Genomic DNA, 17,657 nt, shown 5'->3' with positions numbered 1-17,657 from the left:
CGGTCAACCCAATTACGTTGGATTTGGTGAATCGCACGTACCGCATATCCAATAGAAGTGCATGTTCTCGTTGTCGTTCTCCTATTGGATACGGAGCAATCCTCTGTTTGAGATCGAACGGCTGATAAATCGTATCGGTTTCCGCTGTGTTAAATCATCAGTAATGTCACCGTCTCACGGTTGGCCCCACGCATTAGTTGCCCTATCAGTCCGTTGATAGCTTCGGGCTTATAAGGCGAACTGGTTATCGAGGGATAAGCAAGCGAACGTATCCCTGAGTGCCTCTGTCTAAATCCGGCCCCTGTTTCGAGAGTGGAGATGATAATTCTTTCTATTTTATTGGCTCTTTCCCCCTCCGATTTCTACAGTTTTCGATCTAAATTATTGGTCGTCTCTCTCGTCGTCGCCGGTCTTTGCCTCGCTCGGATCGATCGCTCTCCCCATCCACCGCCCGGTCTTTTACTTGCAGGTGAGCTGGGATTGTTGCCTCGATCTTTGCCCTTTTCGATGGAATCATCGAGCAAAAGTCAGCTCTTTCCCCATTTTCCCCTCTCCTCTGGCCTTCTTTTCTCTATTCCTTCTCCTTCCTCTTCTTCCTCGATTAACGCTTGTTGGAGTGCAGTTCTTCTTTCACCGATCTGTTGGAACCCTAAGCTTTTGGTCCATGATTCCGCTGCCCGACTTAGATGTCTTCTTTAAAGCAAAAAAGAAGGGATTTTGGCGGGTCTTGTTTTGGTCTCTTGATTATCTCTGCTTCTGGGCCAACTTTGGGTTCGTCCATGGGCTCCATTTTGACTTGCTTCTGATTTTGTGTGTGAGATGTGCTCCAAAATTGGATCATTTTTTCGGATTTCATGTTGTTCGGAAGATCTAATCTTTTGATTTGCCTTTTTTTTGGCTGAAGAATTAGGGTTTTGGAGGTGGAGACTGGGGCAACACTATGTCATCTCTCAGTAGAGAGCTTGTGTTTCTGATCCTGCAGTTTCTCGATGAGGAGAAGTTCAAAGAAACAGTTCACAAGTTGATTTCCTTGTCAAAAATTAAATTTTTTTGTTGACTGACGGCCTTTTCTGTTAGTTATCGTGTGATTTCTTTTGCATTCTTGTGGGGTTTGGATGCAGGCTTGAACAGGAGTCTGGCTTCTATTTTAATATGAAGTATTTTGAGGATGAGGTGCATAATGGGAATTGGGATAACGTGGAGCGTTACCTCTCTGGCTTCACCAAGGTTGATGACAACCGGTATTCGATGAAGATATTCTTTGAAATACGGAAGCAGAAGTATCTTGAAGCGTTGGACAAGTAGGCTTCGGAGGTTTTTTTTTAATATTTATGAAGAACAGTATTCACAAAATGTTCTTTGTTTTTATCATCCAGGCATGACCGATCAAAGGCAGTTGAAATCCTTGTGAAGGATTTGAAGGTCTTTGCCTCATTTAACGAGGAGCTATTTAAGGAAATCACACAACTTTTAACTTTGGAGAATTTCAGGTTTGAGGTTTTACTTTTGTATGCAGCTACGATGGCTTATTTTGTCTTTGTTGTTTTCTTCTTCTATAAGTAGCCTGACTTCTTTTCAGGGAAAATGAGCAACTTTCCAAATATGGGGACACAAAATCAGCACGGACAATAATGCTTGTTGAGCTTAAGAAGCTGATTGAAGCAAACCCCCTATTCAGAGATAAACTTCAGTTTCCAAACCTAAAAAGTTCTAGATTGCGCACCCTAATTAACCAGAGGTAAGACTGTTAGAGGGTATCATAGTTTGCTTTGCTGTTTGCCATGCTCAGGTTTCCATTTTTGGTGCTTGTAATTTTCCGAAGAGGGAGAGAAATGATATGTTTATTTAAGGATGACCTAATGAAGCTCAAAATTGTTTCACCTACATAACTGAGCATATTGAATAAAAATTGGAACATTTCTTAGTTTCTACAAATAATTGTTTTGTTTTAGATATATCTTACCCTATTAATGTAATCGAAGAATATCATTTGATCCTTTTCACTTGATGTTCAATCTACCAAATTTTTTTCTACCACAGCTGATCAGCAGAGTATACCTTCTCTTCTTTTTTTTTTTAACAACCAAAATAAGCTTCTCCTCTTGATTTTCGATTGTCATCATAACCATACTGAAAAATAATCATGTACATGGACTTGCTTTTGTTGATTGGTTAAGCAAGCAAAAGAAGTTGAAAAATGAAATAGGGAATATTGTGATTATCAGTTAATTCTGTCTTTGAGGAATCAACATTGGATAATGGGAAATCAATGGATGTATGCCTATTTCTTGATTTTTGATGAAATAAACTGCTTAATTAGTGTGACCTAAAATAAGCTTTAAATTTTTTGTTCATTAGTTTGTAAAGGTCTTTAGTGAAGAATAAGATGTGCAGGTTATCTCCTGAATATAATTGATGAGACATCAATGTGATGGATATAGGCAGCAGCCTGGGTTGAATGACTAAAGAAGAGGGCTGAACTAGAATTGCGTCAATGAAGGCTTGCCATGGTGCATATAGAAGCTTGTTTTAGATCTGTCTTTGACTGATTTGGTCTGACAAGTTGGTTTCAATTATGTGATCATATGGGTTTTGTTAATGAGCACTTGATTTCACTAATAATTATATGATTTGGCAGTTTGAACTGGCAGCACCAGCTATGCAAAAACCCTCGGCCAAATCCAGATATTAAAACACTTTTTGTTGATCATTCATGTGGGCAACCAAATGGTGCACTTGCTCCATCACCAGTGAACAATTCACTGCTTGGATCCATGCCCAAAGCAGGAGGATTTCCTCCATTGGGTGCTCATGGGGTAATTTACCAAAATTTTAATTACATGTGTACTGTTTTCATGATATTTCTCTCAAATGTTCAATATATTGGTCTTTTTTAGCCTTTTCAACCTGCGCCAGCACCAGTTCCTATGCCCCTGGCTGGCTGGATGTCTAACCCTTCAGCTGTAACCCATCCAGCTGTTTCTGGTGGAGCTATTGGACTGAATGCACCTACAAATCCTGGTAACGTTGTGGATTCTATATTAGCTATTAGTAGAAGATTATTGTGAAAAGTCATTTGATTTGAATGGTTAATTTTTCCTTTCTTGAAGTTGCAATTTTGAAGCATCCAAGGACTCCTCCAACGGCGAACCCTGGTATAGAGTATGCATCTGCAGATTCTGACCATGTATCTAAAAGAACAAGACCCATTGGGATTTCTGATGAGGTCTGCTGGATTTTTTTACCCAAAACCTCATAGCTTTTCTCCTTGATGATGTTGCTTGCTTGGTGATCCTAAGTCTGCCTTTAATATTGACTACTTAATTCAGGTAAATCTGCCCGTGAATATACTTCCAGTTTCCTATCCTCAGAGCCACAACCAGGCTACATACACCCTGGAGGACTTGCCAAAAACAGTTGCACGAACCCTGAGCCAAGGCTCGAATCCCATGAGCATGGATTTTCATCCAGTTCAGCAGACTATTCTTCTCGGTGTGCTTTCTTAGAACATTTTTCTTTGTCGTGGTTGTTCTCCTCTGAGGTATTAGCATTTTTTTTTGTCATCGCTTGCTGAGGCTGGTTTTTTCATGTTGTTTATATATTATAGTTGGAACAAATGTGGGTGACATTGCATTATGGGATGTCGGCACTAGGGAGAGATTAATTCTTAAGAACTTCAAGGTTTGGGAACTTGGATCTTGCTCCATGTCCCTTCAGGTCTGTTTTTCCATTTATAGATACTATGCACTTCTTCTTGTTTTGCCTCTGATACAAGCTTACTTTTGTGTTGTAACATGAATCGTGGCTTGGCTTTGTGTTAGGCTTCTTTGGTTAAGGATCCTGCTGTATCAGTTAATCGCATAATATGGAGCCCAGATGGCTCCTTGTTTGGTAAGCTAATTCCATGCACCAAAAGAAAGCATACTATCAGTGACTTCTCATACTAATACTTTCTAATCATTGTGCAGGTGTTGCTTATTCAAGGCACATTGTCCAAATATATTCTTATCATGGTGGCGATGATATCAGGCAGCACCTGGAGGTTTGAAAAGCAATAGCTACAACTTTAAATGCATCCCTTGCTCTAATTATGCTTATTTATGGCTTACTTCAACATCCAATTTGCAGATTGAGGCTCATGTTGGTGGTGTTAATGATATTGCATTTGCTCATCCTAGTAAGCAGCTTTCTGTAATAACATGTGGTGATGACAAGACAATTAAGGTTAGCATCTGAAGAATGAAAAATATCTGAAGTATGTTTATTTATTCCTTTGAAGCTTTATACATATTGTGCTACATTAGGTGTGGGACGCAACTAGTGGCACAAAGCAGTACACCTTTGAAGGGCATGAGGCACCTGTTTATTCTGTTTGCCCACATCACAAGGAAAACATCCAGGCAGTTTATTTATTTAACCTATTTCAGCCTTTATTTAAGTCAAATCGATTATGGATTGCTATTTTGAATGAGCTTTTCTTGATAAATTCTGTAAGATTTATTAACCCTTTTCTTCTTTTATTGTGCAGTTCATCTTTTCAACAGCATTAGATGGGAAAATAAAGGCATGGTTGTATGACAATTTGGGATCCAGGGTGGATTATGATGCCCCAGGACACTGGTGTACTACAATGGCTTACAGTGCTGATGGTTCAAGGTATATTTCCAGGACTGTTGTTTTTCCTAGTATAGTGTGGAATAATATCCCATGGTTCTGTATTTCTCACTGAATGTTCTCTCTTAATTTCTGTAGACTTTTTTCATGTGGGACCAGTAAAGAAGGGGAAACATTCATTGTGGAGTGGAATGAAAGTGAAGGAGCCGTGAAGAGAACATATCAAGGATTTCGAAAACGTTCTCTGGGTGTTGTGCAATTTGATACCACACGGAACCGGTTTTTGGCTGCTGGTGATGAGTTTCTGATAAAGTTCTGGGATATGGACAATACTAATATACTAACTACTGTTGATGCTGATGGTGGCCTACCGGTATCCTCTCTTTTTGGTGGCTTCATGTATTATAAACTCTCTTAAAATAATGGCCTCTTTATATCTCTTCAATTTCAAACTTCAGGCAAGTCCAAGGATACGGTTCAACAAGGAAGGAACACTATTGGCCATTTCTACGCATGATAATGGAATTAAAATTTTGGCAAATACTGATGGACTTCGTCTGTTGCGCACACTTGAAAATCGTTCTTTTGATGCCTCTAGGACTGTTTCAGAAACAGTGACAAAGGTAGCCCTTTCTGGCTAACTAGTTGTTCTTGACATAAAGTGAGAATGATATGACATTATGGATGCTACTGTGCAGCCTGTGATAAACCCATTGTCTGCTGCTGCTTCTGCTGCAACAAGTTCTGGAATAATTACTCCACCGATGGCAATTGCTGGAATGGTCTCTGAATTGTTCTTCCACATGCAATTTTCTTCTAAATTATCATTCTAATACCATGAACCATTCTTTCTTGTCATCCAGTTGAATTCAGGAACCTCTAAGATTAATAATACTATGCTAAAATTGTTATTGTTTTTGTAGAATGGAGATAGCAGAAACTTGGTGGATGCAAAACCTAGAATTACTGATGAATCAATGGACAAATCAAAGATCTGGAAGCTCACTGAAGTCAATGAACCAACTCAATGTCGATCTTTAAGGCTCGTGGATAATCTTAGAACAAGCAAGGTTAGATCTCCACCGGTTGAATTCACTGGATCTATTTCATTTATCAATATCGTAACTGGTGTTGTGTGTTGAATTTTTTCTGGGCAGTTCTCATAAATTGTTCAAAGTGGACCTGATTTTATTTTTGTTTCTTACAACATTTTACAATTTTGTGTCATTTTGAGCCTGGACCTTTGTTCATTTACTTAGTAGGTTGAAACTTGAAAGTACTGCTCGTATATGAGGTCTCCATATTCCTGTGTGTGACAAACTTCAGATATTTTATATGGTTTACATCAAGGGTTCCAGTTCCTCCTGGCCAGACTGGTACGTAACAACTAGTGTCGATGTACCGACACATGGTACATCGGTATGTACCAAAGAGGAAGGATGAGGAAGAGGGAGCGGAAGAGGAATGAGGAGGAAGGAAGAAGAGGAGATAGTGGAGAAAGAGGACAGACGAAGAAGAGGAGGGGATGTAGGAAGAGGAAGGGAGAAGAGGAGGAAGACAAGGAGGAGGAGGAGGATGGCTGGCAGTGGTGAGCATTTTGGGATGAGATGAGGGGTTGTGGCGAGAGGATGGTGGCGAGAGCAGCTGAGCCCTAGCGATTGGGGTTCATAACATATAACTTTTACTTTTTAGTTTTTAAATGGACTGAACCGTCCAAAATGGGGGCGGTCCATGTACTAGTCCACTCTCAGACCAGTAAATACTAGTTGGTACGGACTGGTCTGGGCGAAATTGCAGTCCATCGTTTACATGTGCTATGATTCTGTTTTTGATGAATTTGAAATATGTGTCACATGCTTTGGTGACAATATGCTCAAGAAAACTTTAACCGTAGTAATGAATTATTCTATAATATGTATGTTCTTATTCTATAAAAATATGCTTAATATTTTGATTGCTTTTATTTTTTTGAGCCAATCCATTAAATAAAATTCCCTGTTTTAGCCATATTTCCAATTTTTTTATTGCCTGGTGATGGGTATCAGGTTATGAAATGTAGTTCAATATATAAGGTCTGAGAAGTTCTTTCAAATTTTACTTTCATTTGAGATGAAATTTTGTACTAAAGTCAGTCATGGGCTTACTTTCTGTAGAACAACAGAGTTTGTAGTTAAAGTTGTCATCTACTCATCCATCTGCCCTCCATCACTATCTTTTCACATAGCGATCAAGAGATCATCACAATATCCTACTTATAAAATCTATGAAATTCTGTCTGTGTATTAGTTAAACTAATGGCACCAGTCCGAATTCATTGTGTGGCCTTGGCCTAACTTGGACCAGATTAGCCCAGTACCTGTCTGGGCAGTTCCAGCTGAATATCACTCAAGCTGGCCTCAGATGGGCATTTTGAGCCCAAGGTTACTCAACCTGGTCTGCATCTGAGTCCCAGATGGGAAAGGGGTGATGACTTGATGATGCATGTATGACATGGGATAATCTGCTGACAAAAGAGGCTAATCGAGTTTTTACTTCTCACCTCAAATAAACATGTCAGACAGATGACTTCTTTTACCATTGGCACTTAAAAGTTCTTCTATCTTGCTTATCAAGGTCCTTAGTAGAAATTTATATTACAGATTTCAAGATTGATTTACACCAATTCTGGAATTGCAATCTTGGCTTTAGCATCAAATGCCATTCACCTACTCTGGAAGTGGCCTCGTAATGAACGCAATTCGAGTGGAAAGGTAAAGGAAGTAATAAGTTGTTTATTTTATTTGTGTAACTCAAATCCAAAATTTTGGTGATAATGTTTCTAAGGTATACTTATGTTGTAGGCAACAGCAAGTGTTGCCCCTCAACTGTGGCAACCACCAAGTGGCATATTGATGACTAATGAGATAACTGACACAAATCCTGAAGAAGCAGTCCACTGCTTTGCATTGTCAAAGAATGATTCTTATGTTATGTCAGCATCAGGAGGGAAAATATCTCTATTCAATATGATGACATTTAAGGTTAGACAAAGATTACATAATGCATCATGGATTAACTCTTACATTTAAGATTTACGATTTTGTTTTACATGGTAGACTATGACGACATTCATGGCGCCTCCACCTGCAGCAACTTTTCTCGCATTTCATCCACAAGACAATAATATAATTGCTATAGGAATGGAAGATTCCACAATTCAGATATATAATGTCCGAGTTGATGAGGTACTTTCCCACTAAGATAACATGTGACACTCTCGGGTGAAGAAAAAATGTTGTTCATATAATTTATGCTTATGCAGGTCAAGAGCAAACTTAGAGGCCACTCAAAGAGAATTACTGGTCTTGCTTTTTCAAATGTCTTAAATGTGCTGGTCTCATCTGGAGCTGATGCTCAGGTTAGTGACATCCTTTCTTCATGGTGCAGATAGTGGGGCATCTATTTTGTTCACTTGTGTTTAACCGGGCATCTATGATGAAGATAATGACTCCACATATGATTTTCTATCGAAGGCTAATCTCCTAAAATGGATATCTTGTTCCTTTTTTTTTGGCTGCAGCTTTGTGTGTGGGGAACTGATGGGTGGGAGAAACACAGAAGCAGATTTCTGCAAATTCCTCCTGGGCGTACTCCAGCAGCCATCTCAGATACACGAGTTCAGTTCCATCAAGATCAGATACACTTCCTAGCTGTGCATGAGACCCAGATTGCTTTGTATGAAACTACTAAACTAGAATGTGTGAAACAGGTATTCATGTCAAATTGTGAATGTGGGGGCCTAGAGGTTCTGTTAATCTCTATTGAATTGATCCTTTTGTCTTTCAGTGGGCTCCTCGTGAAGGTTCTGCACCCATTTCACATGCAACATTTTCTTGTGACAGTCAGTTGATATATGCTAGTTTCTTAGATGCCACCATATGTGTATTCAATGCCACAAACTTCAGGCTGCGATGTCGGATCCTTCCAGCTGCTTATCTCCCTGCCAGTGTCAGGTATGTCAAAAAATCATTTTTGTGAAGCTCTCTTTTTTCATTTTTCGCTTAGACAATAATTGATGTATTTAAGTCTGTGTGGAGCCATGGTGTTCATCATTACTGAACAATGCAAATGTGGCTTGATTATTGATTTTAATGTTTCATTTGCTTGTTCACTAGAATCATCACGTAGTTTGTTGTGCCGCATGCTATATTTTGTTTGTTCATTTTGTTATCTATATGTGCGCATGCTTTCCCGAGGCTCCATTCTTCTAACAAGGCACAAGTAAGATAACTGATGGAAGTGATCCGAAAAAGTCATACATTATGGATTGAGTTTAAACTGCTAGTTTTTTTATGCATGCATTGTTAATGTGGCCAAGAATAATTATATTTGTTTCTTCAACATAAATATTCTGCACTTTTACCTGCATTTGATGTTGTACCAGTCTGAAACTGAACTTTGTTTCATGAGATAGACAATTGCTGATTACTGCATAATTGTTTTTGACAGCACAACTTTGTACCCTCTTGTGATTGCTGCACATCCATCAGAACCAAACCAGTTTGCCTTGGGTCTGACAGATGGTGGTGTACATGTACTAGAGCCATTAGAATCTGAAGGAAAATGGGGTGTTAACCCACCTACGGACAATGGATCGGCAAGCAGCATCTCCGCACCGCTCCCTACTGGAGCCTCTAATTCAGATCAACCACAGAGGTGATGCAAATAATTGCATCACAGTATTTAACCCTTTCACTCTCTCTGTCATAACCTTAATTGTTGGTTGGCTAACTGAGGTATGCAGCAGAATCTGCATTATTATCAATTTCTCACAACAATAACTGGTGTTGATCTTTAAATCGGTTGTCTCTGTTTACATCAGACTTAACTATAGTTTCGCGGCCTTCATGTGCAATCATGTCATGTAGTCCCCATCAGGCTTTGCCATCATATGCTGTTGCCTCTTGTATGTTGGAAAAGAAGTATCCCATGGCAGAGTTTGATCATCTTTGATGTGGATATAAATGCAGAAATGTTTGGTTTGTTTGAACTGCAACTTCTCTTGGATCGTTATTCAAGTGAAATATCTGGCGCTGTCTTAAATTAATGATGTTTTGCCTTTCTTTTACTCTAGCATTGGAGTAAGCACCTGAGATCTAAGATTTTTGTTGCATGCAGCTGCTTTAAGGTATTAGGCACACACCTCCAGTACCTAAATATACATTTAGAGGTCTGCCTTATCATTCTGTTCTATGCCTATCTTCCAGTAGCATGCTTGACTGGTAATTTTTTTCTTGATTTCATATTGTTAGTAGTCTTTTCCCCAAGAATTTTTTGCAGGTAATTAACCAAGCCTAGGTTGTTTAACTTATGCTTTGCGATCTATAGGGCTAATTATCCAACATTTTGGATGATAATTTGGCAGAGAAAAATACAAGTTTGCTAAAATAAATTGTGTTGTTCTCCTATTAACTGCATGACAGCACAAATGTTTTGATGTGCAAAGATTAATTATTTGTTAGCTGACTTAATATGACTTTATTCTGTGTTTGATAAGATTGTAATAAAACCAAGCTACATATCCCTCTTATAAGCTTGCAATTTTTGGTTGGATCAGATGCTTGATAAATGATTGAGTTCTTCTTAAGAGAAACAATATTCGACTGTGGTGAGTATTTTTGAGAGCATTTATATATAGGTGATAGATGGTAGAATCTAACATGGGAACATTTGAATGTCATGTCATTACCAACTCGCTTATACAATTCATTTGACTCAAGTTCTAATAATGTTTAAAAATTTACATACTTCCAAGTTATAATATTCACATATGAAGGGTCGTTGAGACATTCAAATTAATTAGTGCATTGTTACATAAATGATATCTTATTATATCTAATAATGAAAATATATTTTATTTTTTAAAAAAAATATTCACATATAAATATAGATAAAATTTATCTTAAATATTTATAGATTGCCCTAATCCAATTATTGATCTTAATATTAATCCTATCAATTTATAATATCAAATTAGGAAAGAAGTAAGAGGATGAATTTTCAATTAATCTGAATTAAACTCCAAAAATAATCATAGAACACGGATCGAACTCAACCTGGAATGTGATCGATGATGTCGTGCATCTCAATTGACTCGGTCATCGCGATGCACCTTTGACTTGGAAGGAGGAAGAGTCGAAGAAAGTGGGCAAAATAAGGAATTAAGAATAATTCACCGAAAAGATTCCTTCTATTTCTTCTATTTGCGACGACGAATGGATCGACGGCTCGTTTGTTTTTTCGTCTTCCCTTCCTCGATGTCGTGTTTTTGAGAGAGAGAGAGAGAGAGAGAGAGAGAGAGTCCGTCGATCGCTTCGTTGGATCGAGGGAGATTTCTCGATCGACGGGGAGATCGCGCCGAAGGGCGTGATGCGGCTGCCGGTGTCCGATCCCTCGCCGCCGCCGCCGTCGTCGCTGCGGGGCAGCGATGACAACGCGCCCCTCTTCAAGGGGTCCGGCATGACCAGGCGAGGCGCCTTCGCCGCCGTCTCCTACATGGCCTGCGCGGGTCTGTCCCTTCTCTGTCCTATTTCTGCGTTTCTCGATCTGGAATTCCTTTGTTCTGTGCTCGAATCGTTTGTTCTATGCGTATCTTTAGAAAAGGTCTTGGATATTATCAGTTGCAATAAATTAGGTGCCCTAAATATTTTCCGAAGATGGAACACGAGACCTTTGATTTGTTCGAACATCTTGTCCTCGATTCCGAGGGCGCATTAGATTTGAAGCTCTTCTGCCAATATGATATGGCTTGACACGTGCTTTGTAGCGGTTATCGTGTGAATTCAAGGGTCTTGAGTGAGTGGTACGATCTTGTTCATTGTATTGCTAGAACACATAAAAATTAAGGAAGACCGATTGCGAAGAGTTAATCTAGGTTAATTTTCTTTCTGCTGAGTGGCGGAAAAACAATTGTACTGTTTCACAGCTGACAAAAATGCAATAAATATGGGTTTGAGTATTTTCTCTGGTTGTTTTTAGCCAGTTACATGGCAGGTACTTGGGAGGTGATGACATATTAAGACTAATCTAATCTTATCATAGTTTTTTGGGTTTTCATAACACGTAGCTGCTTCTGTCATTTTCAAGCATTGGATTGCAACTTCCAAGTTCGGTTTGATGAAATGAATGGATGAAAGAAGAAAGTGGCAATTTCTCACCCTATATATGCTGGCTTGCATCATCTTCCTGCCGTAAAATTTTATTGCTTATGTGAGGGTTAAACAAATTTAGGACTCCCATCGTGGCTGCCTGATCATTTCAAATGCATACGTTTTAATTGTTGAATGGAGCTGACACAAATATTGCATGTTATTGATGAATGCAATTTGCATTAAATAATTTAAAACACTAAGCTAAACGGCTTAGCATTATCACATGTTATGTTTGACAGTAATTTATTTTGAAATTTTCATCTTTGATAATGTTTCTTATTGGTCTAGCATTGTCCTTTCTTCTTTTATGTTAGCATCTCATGTACTTTTTGCCTTTGTCATACCCTTTGCAGTGCTTCTGGTTTTATTCAACAAAGCAGCTCTATCTTCATACAATTTCCCCTGTGCTAATGTTATTACACTTTTCCAGGTATGATATATCTCCCATAATTTTGCCCCTGGGTGGTGACTTGAGTATCTCAAGTTTTGTGAAATAAATTATACTGATCACTTATTGTAAGTAACCCATTAGGTTGATAATACCATTGCAGGTTGATTTCAAATATACTCAACCAAGATAGAAATAGTTGAAATCAACCAATGATAGGATGGCTATGATCAGGTTCTGTGAGCTATGGTGGCAAAACTACAGTTATATTAGGCAGAAAGAAATGTATGAAGTAAAAATGGGAGTACAAGAAAAGATGAGCTAGAAATCACGGAAAAGAGCCTAAGCCTCTAAGGCTTGTTGAAAATCATATTATCAGAATAATCAGTTATCATCCCTACAAAGATAACCACTGTTTTACTCACACTAGGTCCACCAAACCTTCCACAAATCTTATAACTAATGTATTTTATGAACTGTAAACTGCTCATCAGGTGAACCCCTAGTCAAATTCAAATTATATTGACAAATATTACGTATTGGACCTTTCACATACAATGAGCAGTATTTACTTCAAGTCTTCAGGAGTACATAAAATAGATAACTGAAATTAACCCATATATGATTCAATTCTAAGCATGTACTGCACTCAGACCAGGCCTCCAGAGATGTGGTTGGCTCATTTAACATTTATAATGTGATATTGTGGTTGGATATTTATGTAGGATAGGTTTGCTTTGTATCCTAGTTGAACCTAGTTGTTATTTGTCCTTGTGTTTTTATGTGTTTTTGTCAATTTTAATTGTTGTTTTAGAATGCTTTTAAAGTTCATGGAGAACAGTTCTTTTTAATTTTGGTTGGTTTATTAAAGTTAATTAAGCTATTGACACGAGCTTATCCTGAATTAGAGCCCATTAAATGAGATTTGATGAGATTATTCTCAACAACAACAAATACAAGTTGTGGTGACAATTATTTGGGGTTTGGCTACATCATCTTTTTTCCTCTAGTTAAATAAAGGACATTCAGATCCCTTTTTATTGTTTCCAGTAAATTAGTTTTCCTTTACCTCAACTCATACTGATACTAATTGACTCACCTTTACGTCAGAACATAGGGTTACAACTTATCATTTCCAGAAGTTTTTGGATCTGTCCAGATAACAACTCAGATCTGTTCTGAAGTTGTAACTCTATTTTTTGACCTTCCATTTCCCATACTGTCAAATAATTCTCAAGGACACATGTTGGTCTTGCTAAAATAAACTAAATTGAACATAGGCATTACATGTATTTCTTGACTTTCCTCTAATTGTGCTTGCTTTAAGTTTTACTTTAACAATGGTTATTTCTAATACCAAAGTCAGATGCACTGTAGAGATGCACTGAAGTGCTTTGTTGATGCACTTCAAAAAGTGTTGCATCTGCAGTAATTTGTGGATGTAATAACTTTAATACAACATTATTGAAGATCTGTTTATCTTTTCAGTTCTATGGTTCTATGAAAGTGTTGGCTCAGTCCACATATACATGCATGTATCATGGTTGATTTAGATGGAATGTTATTCATAGACACCTCACTTTTTATAGTACTAATTGTTTTATTTCTTAATATCATTATAATGAGTTGGTTTTTCTCCCTTTGTGTCTTAAACGTCTTGGGTCTATTATGTAAATAATAGTGCTTTTCTAGAATTTTTCTCTCGATGACTCAAATATTTTGTTATGGTAACAATCAAGGATTGTTATGGTCAGTACAGATTGGCATGTACCAGTCTGATGACAAATTGGCACCGAGTGCATGATTTTGCCTAGTTTAGTTCGATAAGGCTTATTGCTTGATGTGTTTACTATAATCAGATGTATGCTCAGTAACTCTACCTATACCATGCTGTACTGAATGGTACCGGTATCATCCCAAACTTTTCTCTTTTCTTCATCTTTTATATTCTTCATTTTTTTCTCCACCCCAAACACTATTCTTCATGTCAATCACACCAGCTTTGCTTTTCTCTCCACTGCCACCAATTCGCCACCACTGGCTGCCCGTACCAGTTTCCCATCATTTTGGTCATTCACTCTGTTGCGGACTTCTCCCTCACCTCCTGCCTCTGCACTTCCTCAATGTTATTGCTGATTGTTCTCACGATCTAGACTCTTCCTGCACTGACTGCTACCAACCCTTACTGACTCATGATTGATGTTGTATTGGTCCGATCGATGACTGGTATCAATACCGGACTGAGATTTTAATTCTTGTTGTAGGTATCTCCTTTGTTTTTATTTTTTATTTTGAATGACCACTGTTTTTGTTTCATTACATGACCCTGTGCATGGAGCCCCATATTGGTAGGAGCCTTGTGCATTAAGCTTTCCATTTTTCTACAAGTGTTGGTTCATTCAAGACCCTGTCTCCTTTCCAAATTTTAGGTTTATGATCTTAAAACAGTGTTGAAGAAGAAAATGAGGCATGGTAAAGAAAAAAACATATGCATGACTTGATTAGTTTGCTTACAATCTATTTATGAGCTTGAAAACCATTTTTCTCATTATGTTAAGTGTTCTTTGTTTTTTAGAACTTCCAATATTTGTTTGTACTAGATGAATGGTTTGCCGTTTGTTTATTTTTTGTCTCTTTTTTTAATTTTTTTATCCGAAACCAGTACTCTTCATTGCTTTTAGAGAATGCTTAGGAGTTCTAAGAGGTCCTAAAATTTTGATTTTTTTTGCAGAATAGGTATCCACATACATGTACAAATATAGTCAGTTATTCTTCTTTGAAAAATAAAAAATTATCAAATGTCTTTAGAATCTTGTTTGAGCCTTATGTTCCTGTTTTAGAGTATTTGATTAGGATAAGAGTCTCATCTACAGTTCATTTAAAGAGGGTCTGTTTGGTTGGGAAATTTTTTGCATACAGGAATTGATAAAGCACACAATTAGTTTGGCAGCAGAAACTTCTTTCTCTTTCTTTTTTTGTCTTTTCTTGCCAATTATATTTTCTTCTACATCTTTTGAATCACCAAATTGCTGACAAAAATTAGCTTCTAGATAATTTATTACCATTGAAGCACACTATTTTGCGGGTCCTCAAGACAGCAAGACAATTTTCATTGGCCACCAGTCAGTTCCACTGACTAAATCATGGAGATGATAAAAAATAATAAATATAGGAACCACTAAAATCTACCACAAGAAATATAAAACATAAAATCTCAACCCTAGTGCAGATCCCTCCCTCCCAAATAAAGGAAGTTAGCTCCAGTTATTTTGACCTTTCCTTCCTTCCTGCTTCACCAGTCCATTGAGAGAATTTTGATGTATAGAAATCAGCTTTTCTATGTGCAAAGTTTAAACGCTTCTCGAGTTTAACCCCCATGATACTCGACTTGTATGTCTATTCTGATTTATATTCATTTTCTCATATGAAGTTCTTGTATTTGGCAGATGATTAGTTCAACTTGCATTCTTTATGCAATGAGGCGCTGGAGGATTATTTCTTTCACAAATGGTGAACCACATAAAGGAAGTTTTGTGCCACTTGAAACCATATTTCATACGCTTCCCCTTTCCATAGCATACTTGCTTTACATGGTACATAATATTTATGCTTAATGAAAATAAACTTCTCTATAACTTTATGCCCACGGCTATTTGAATTATAAATGACATGATGCATTTTTTTGGTTAAAGTTGGCTACTATGGAGTCTGTACGTGGAGTAAATGTTCCAATGTATACCACCCTTAGGCGTACAACCGTCATGTTTACGATGATTGTAGAGTTTCTACTTACAAGGCAAAAATACACGCATCCTGTTGTTGGCAGGTAAATTGAACAGTGTCTTTTCCTTTCTCATGCAACCTGACACATTACCAAACATCAAATTGCATGTGAATTATGCACCATAGGACTCAAATTCGTAATGAATTATATATATATATACTAAAACATGTAGCAGCCTTCATCTGTGTTTAATATGCCTCGTATGTGTACTACAGCATGAGTTGGTTATTGGGTAAAACTGGACTTACTTTTTTGTGCAAGGGCAAAATCCCTTGTATGTAAAATCCATATGATTTTTTGAATTGGAACATGTAGGGCACCTATCCTTGTGATGCTTTGATTTGAATGCTTAGATCATACATGCTTTTCCATCCATTTTATTATTTGATTCTCAATGGCATGACCAAGCTTTTTACCAGTGTTGCATTGATTGTTCTTGGAGCTTTTGTTGCTGGAGCTCGAGACTTGTCATTTGATGCTTATGGCTATGGCATGGTGTTCATTGCTAACATGACAACTGCAATTTATTTGGCAACCATAAACCGTGTTGGTAGTATCCATATCCTTACCATCGGGCTTTCTTGTTTTCTGGCTTTGTCTTCATCCTTAAGCTTGTTATCTGTTTTCCAGGAAAATCAAGTGGTCTCAACAGCTTTGGTCTCATGTGGTGTAATGGTAATAATCCAGGGCCACAACCAGTTCGGAACCTTTAATTGATTGGAATCATTCAACAAATTTGATTTCTCCTCCTTGTTCTTCAGGAATTGTTTGTGGACCAATTTTGTTATTCTGGACATATATTCGTGGCGATTTGGAGCTTACTATGAAGTTTCCCTATCTGCATTCTCTTGGATTTCAGGCAGGTTTCTTTGTCATACATCTATGTTCAATATGCCACCGAAACATATCAAGTAGACGTCCCCTACACCGAATCTACCATGATAAAGCATTTGCTTGTTGATTTTTTGCAGGTTGTGATGATATTTTCCTGCATATTGGCATTTTTCTTGAACTACTGCATTTTTTTGAACACAACCTTGAACTCTGCACTGACACAGACAATGTGTGGCAATCTGAAGGTTGGTCTTCCCTGCCAACGCTGCTCTTTCATTCTCTTTCTTGCATTTCCAATGCCCTTATATGGAAATTGATCTGTGTATTGCTTCAGGATCTATTTACCGTTGGACTAGGCTGGTTGTTGTTCGGGGGACTTCCTTTCGACGTGGTAAGTTCAATTTCCTTCCCCTTCTGTAACGCTTTTTAGCTTTCACAGTTGATCAAGTTCCAAGCCGTTTCCTCTCCAGTTGAATATTATCGGCCAAGTTCTTGGTTTCGTGGGCTCCGGTTTCTACGCATACTGCAAGATCAAGGGGAAGTAGCATTTCATCAGCTAAATCTTGTGAATGCAAAGCCATTAATGGCTCCCATCCAGATGGATTCCCAAAGATCTAACGAGATTCACATTACAGCAGCTCGAGTGCCATTAACTGTTCACATCAAATTTTGGTTGCATCTATTCAACTTTTTGTGTATGATATCTACGCCTTCTGATACAATCGATATTTTATGTTTTAGAAATAGAACATTGGATATTGAGGATATCATTATTTATGTAGGCAGCCTTTACGGTTTGTTGTCTTGTAAGCTCTCAATTGTATGTGATTCCAACAAGATTTAATGT

The 17,657-nt window shown here is 37.8% G+C and overlaps 2 protein-coding genes across 2 annotated transcripts; both read left to right on the top strand.

Annotated features, from left to right (window-relative positions):
• Positions 1-315: 315 nt before the first annotated feature.
• Positions 316-9,643, top strand: LOC135645136 (protein TPR3). The gene is made up of 26 exons (XM_065163234.1): positions 316-469; positions 905-1,020; positions 1,122-1,301; positions 1,377-1,490; positions 1,580-1,738; positions 2,639-2,816; positions 2,898-3,021; positions 3,111-3,226; positions 3,330-3,492; positions 3,608-3,717; positions 3,822-3,891; positions 3,969-4,042; positions 4,129-4,224; positions 4,305-4,400; positions 4,529-4,656; positions 4,753-4,987; positions 5,073-5,237; positions 5,313-5,396; positions 5,538-5,684; positions 7,254-7,364; positions 7,455-7,634; positions 7,710-7,838; positions 7,916-8,011; positions 8,174-8,362; positions 8,440-8,606; positions 9,103-9,643. Exons 2-26 carry the CDS (start codon positions 941-943, stop codon positions 9,311-9,313), a joined length of 3,402 nt encoding a protein of 1,133 aa, XP_065019306.1. The 5' UTR covers positions 316-469; positions 905-940; the 3' UTR covers positions 9,314-9,643.
• Positions 9,644-10,851: 1,208 nt separating this feature from the next.
• LOC135645133 (UDP-N-acetylglucosamine transporter UGNT1-like) lies at positions 10,852-17,607 on the top strand. The gene is made up of 10 exons (XM_065163226.1): positions 10,852-11,161; positions 12,158-12,234; positions 15,639-15,785; positions 15,885-16,018; positions 16,396-16,526; positions 16,607-16,651; positions 16,738-16,835; positions 16,948-17,055; positions 17,145-17,201; positions 17,281-17,607. Exons 1-10 carry the CDS (start codon positions 11,023-11,025, stop codon positions 17,353-17,355), a joined length of 1,011 nt encoding a protein of 336 aa, XP_065019298.1. The 5' UTR covers positions 10,852-11,022; the 3' UTR covers positions 17,356-17,607.
• The last annotated feature ends 50 nt before the right edge of the window (positions 17,608-17,657 follow it).

The sequence above is a fragment of the Musa acuminata genome, chromosome BXJ1-4, assembly GCF_036884655.1.
Source record: "Musa acuminata AAA Group cultivar baxijiao chromosome BXJ1-4, Cavendish_Baxijiao_AAA, whole genome shotgun sequence".
NCBI classification, from domain to species: Eukaryota; Viridiplantae; Streptophyta; class Magnoliopsida; order Zingiberales; family Musaceae; genus Musa; species Musa acuminata.
This window is presented reverse-complemented; position numbering and strand designations above follow the sequence as displayed.

Coding starts and splice junctions, on each gene's coding strand:
- LOC135645136 (XM_065163234.1), top strand. CDS start 941: ATGTCATCTCTCAGTAGAGAGCTTGTGTTTCTGATCCTGCAGTTTCTC. Junction 3,493..3,607: donor TCAGCAGACTATTCTTCTCG/GTGTGCTTTCTT, acceptor TATATATTATAG/TTGGAACAAATGTGGGTGAC. Junction 4,988..5,072: donor ATGCTGATGGTGGCCTACCG/GTATCCTCTCTT, acceptor TTCAAACTTCAG/GCAAGTCCAAGGATACGGTT.
- LOC135645133 (XM_065163226.1), top strand. CDS start 11,023: ATGCGGCTGCCGGTGTCCGATCCCTCGCCGCCGCCGCCGTCGTCGCTG. Junction 16,019..16,395: donor ACGCATCCTGTTGTTGGCAG/GTAAATTGAACA, acceptor GCTTTTTACCAG/TGTTGCATTGATTGTTCTTG. Junction 16,527..16,606: donor GGCAACCATAAACCGTGTTG/GTAGTATCCATA, acceptor TCTGTTTTCCAG/GAAAATCAAGTGGTCTCAAC.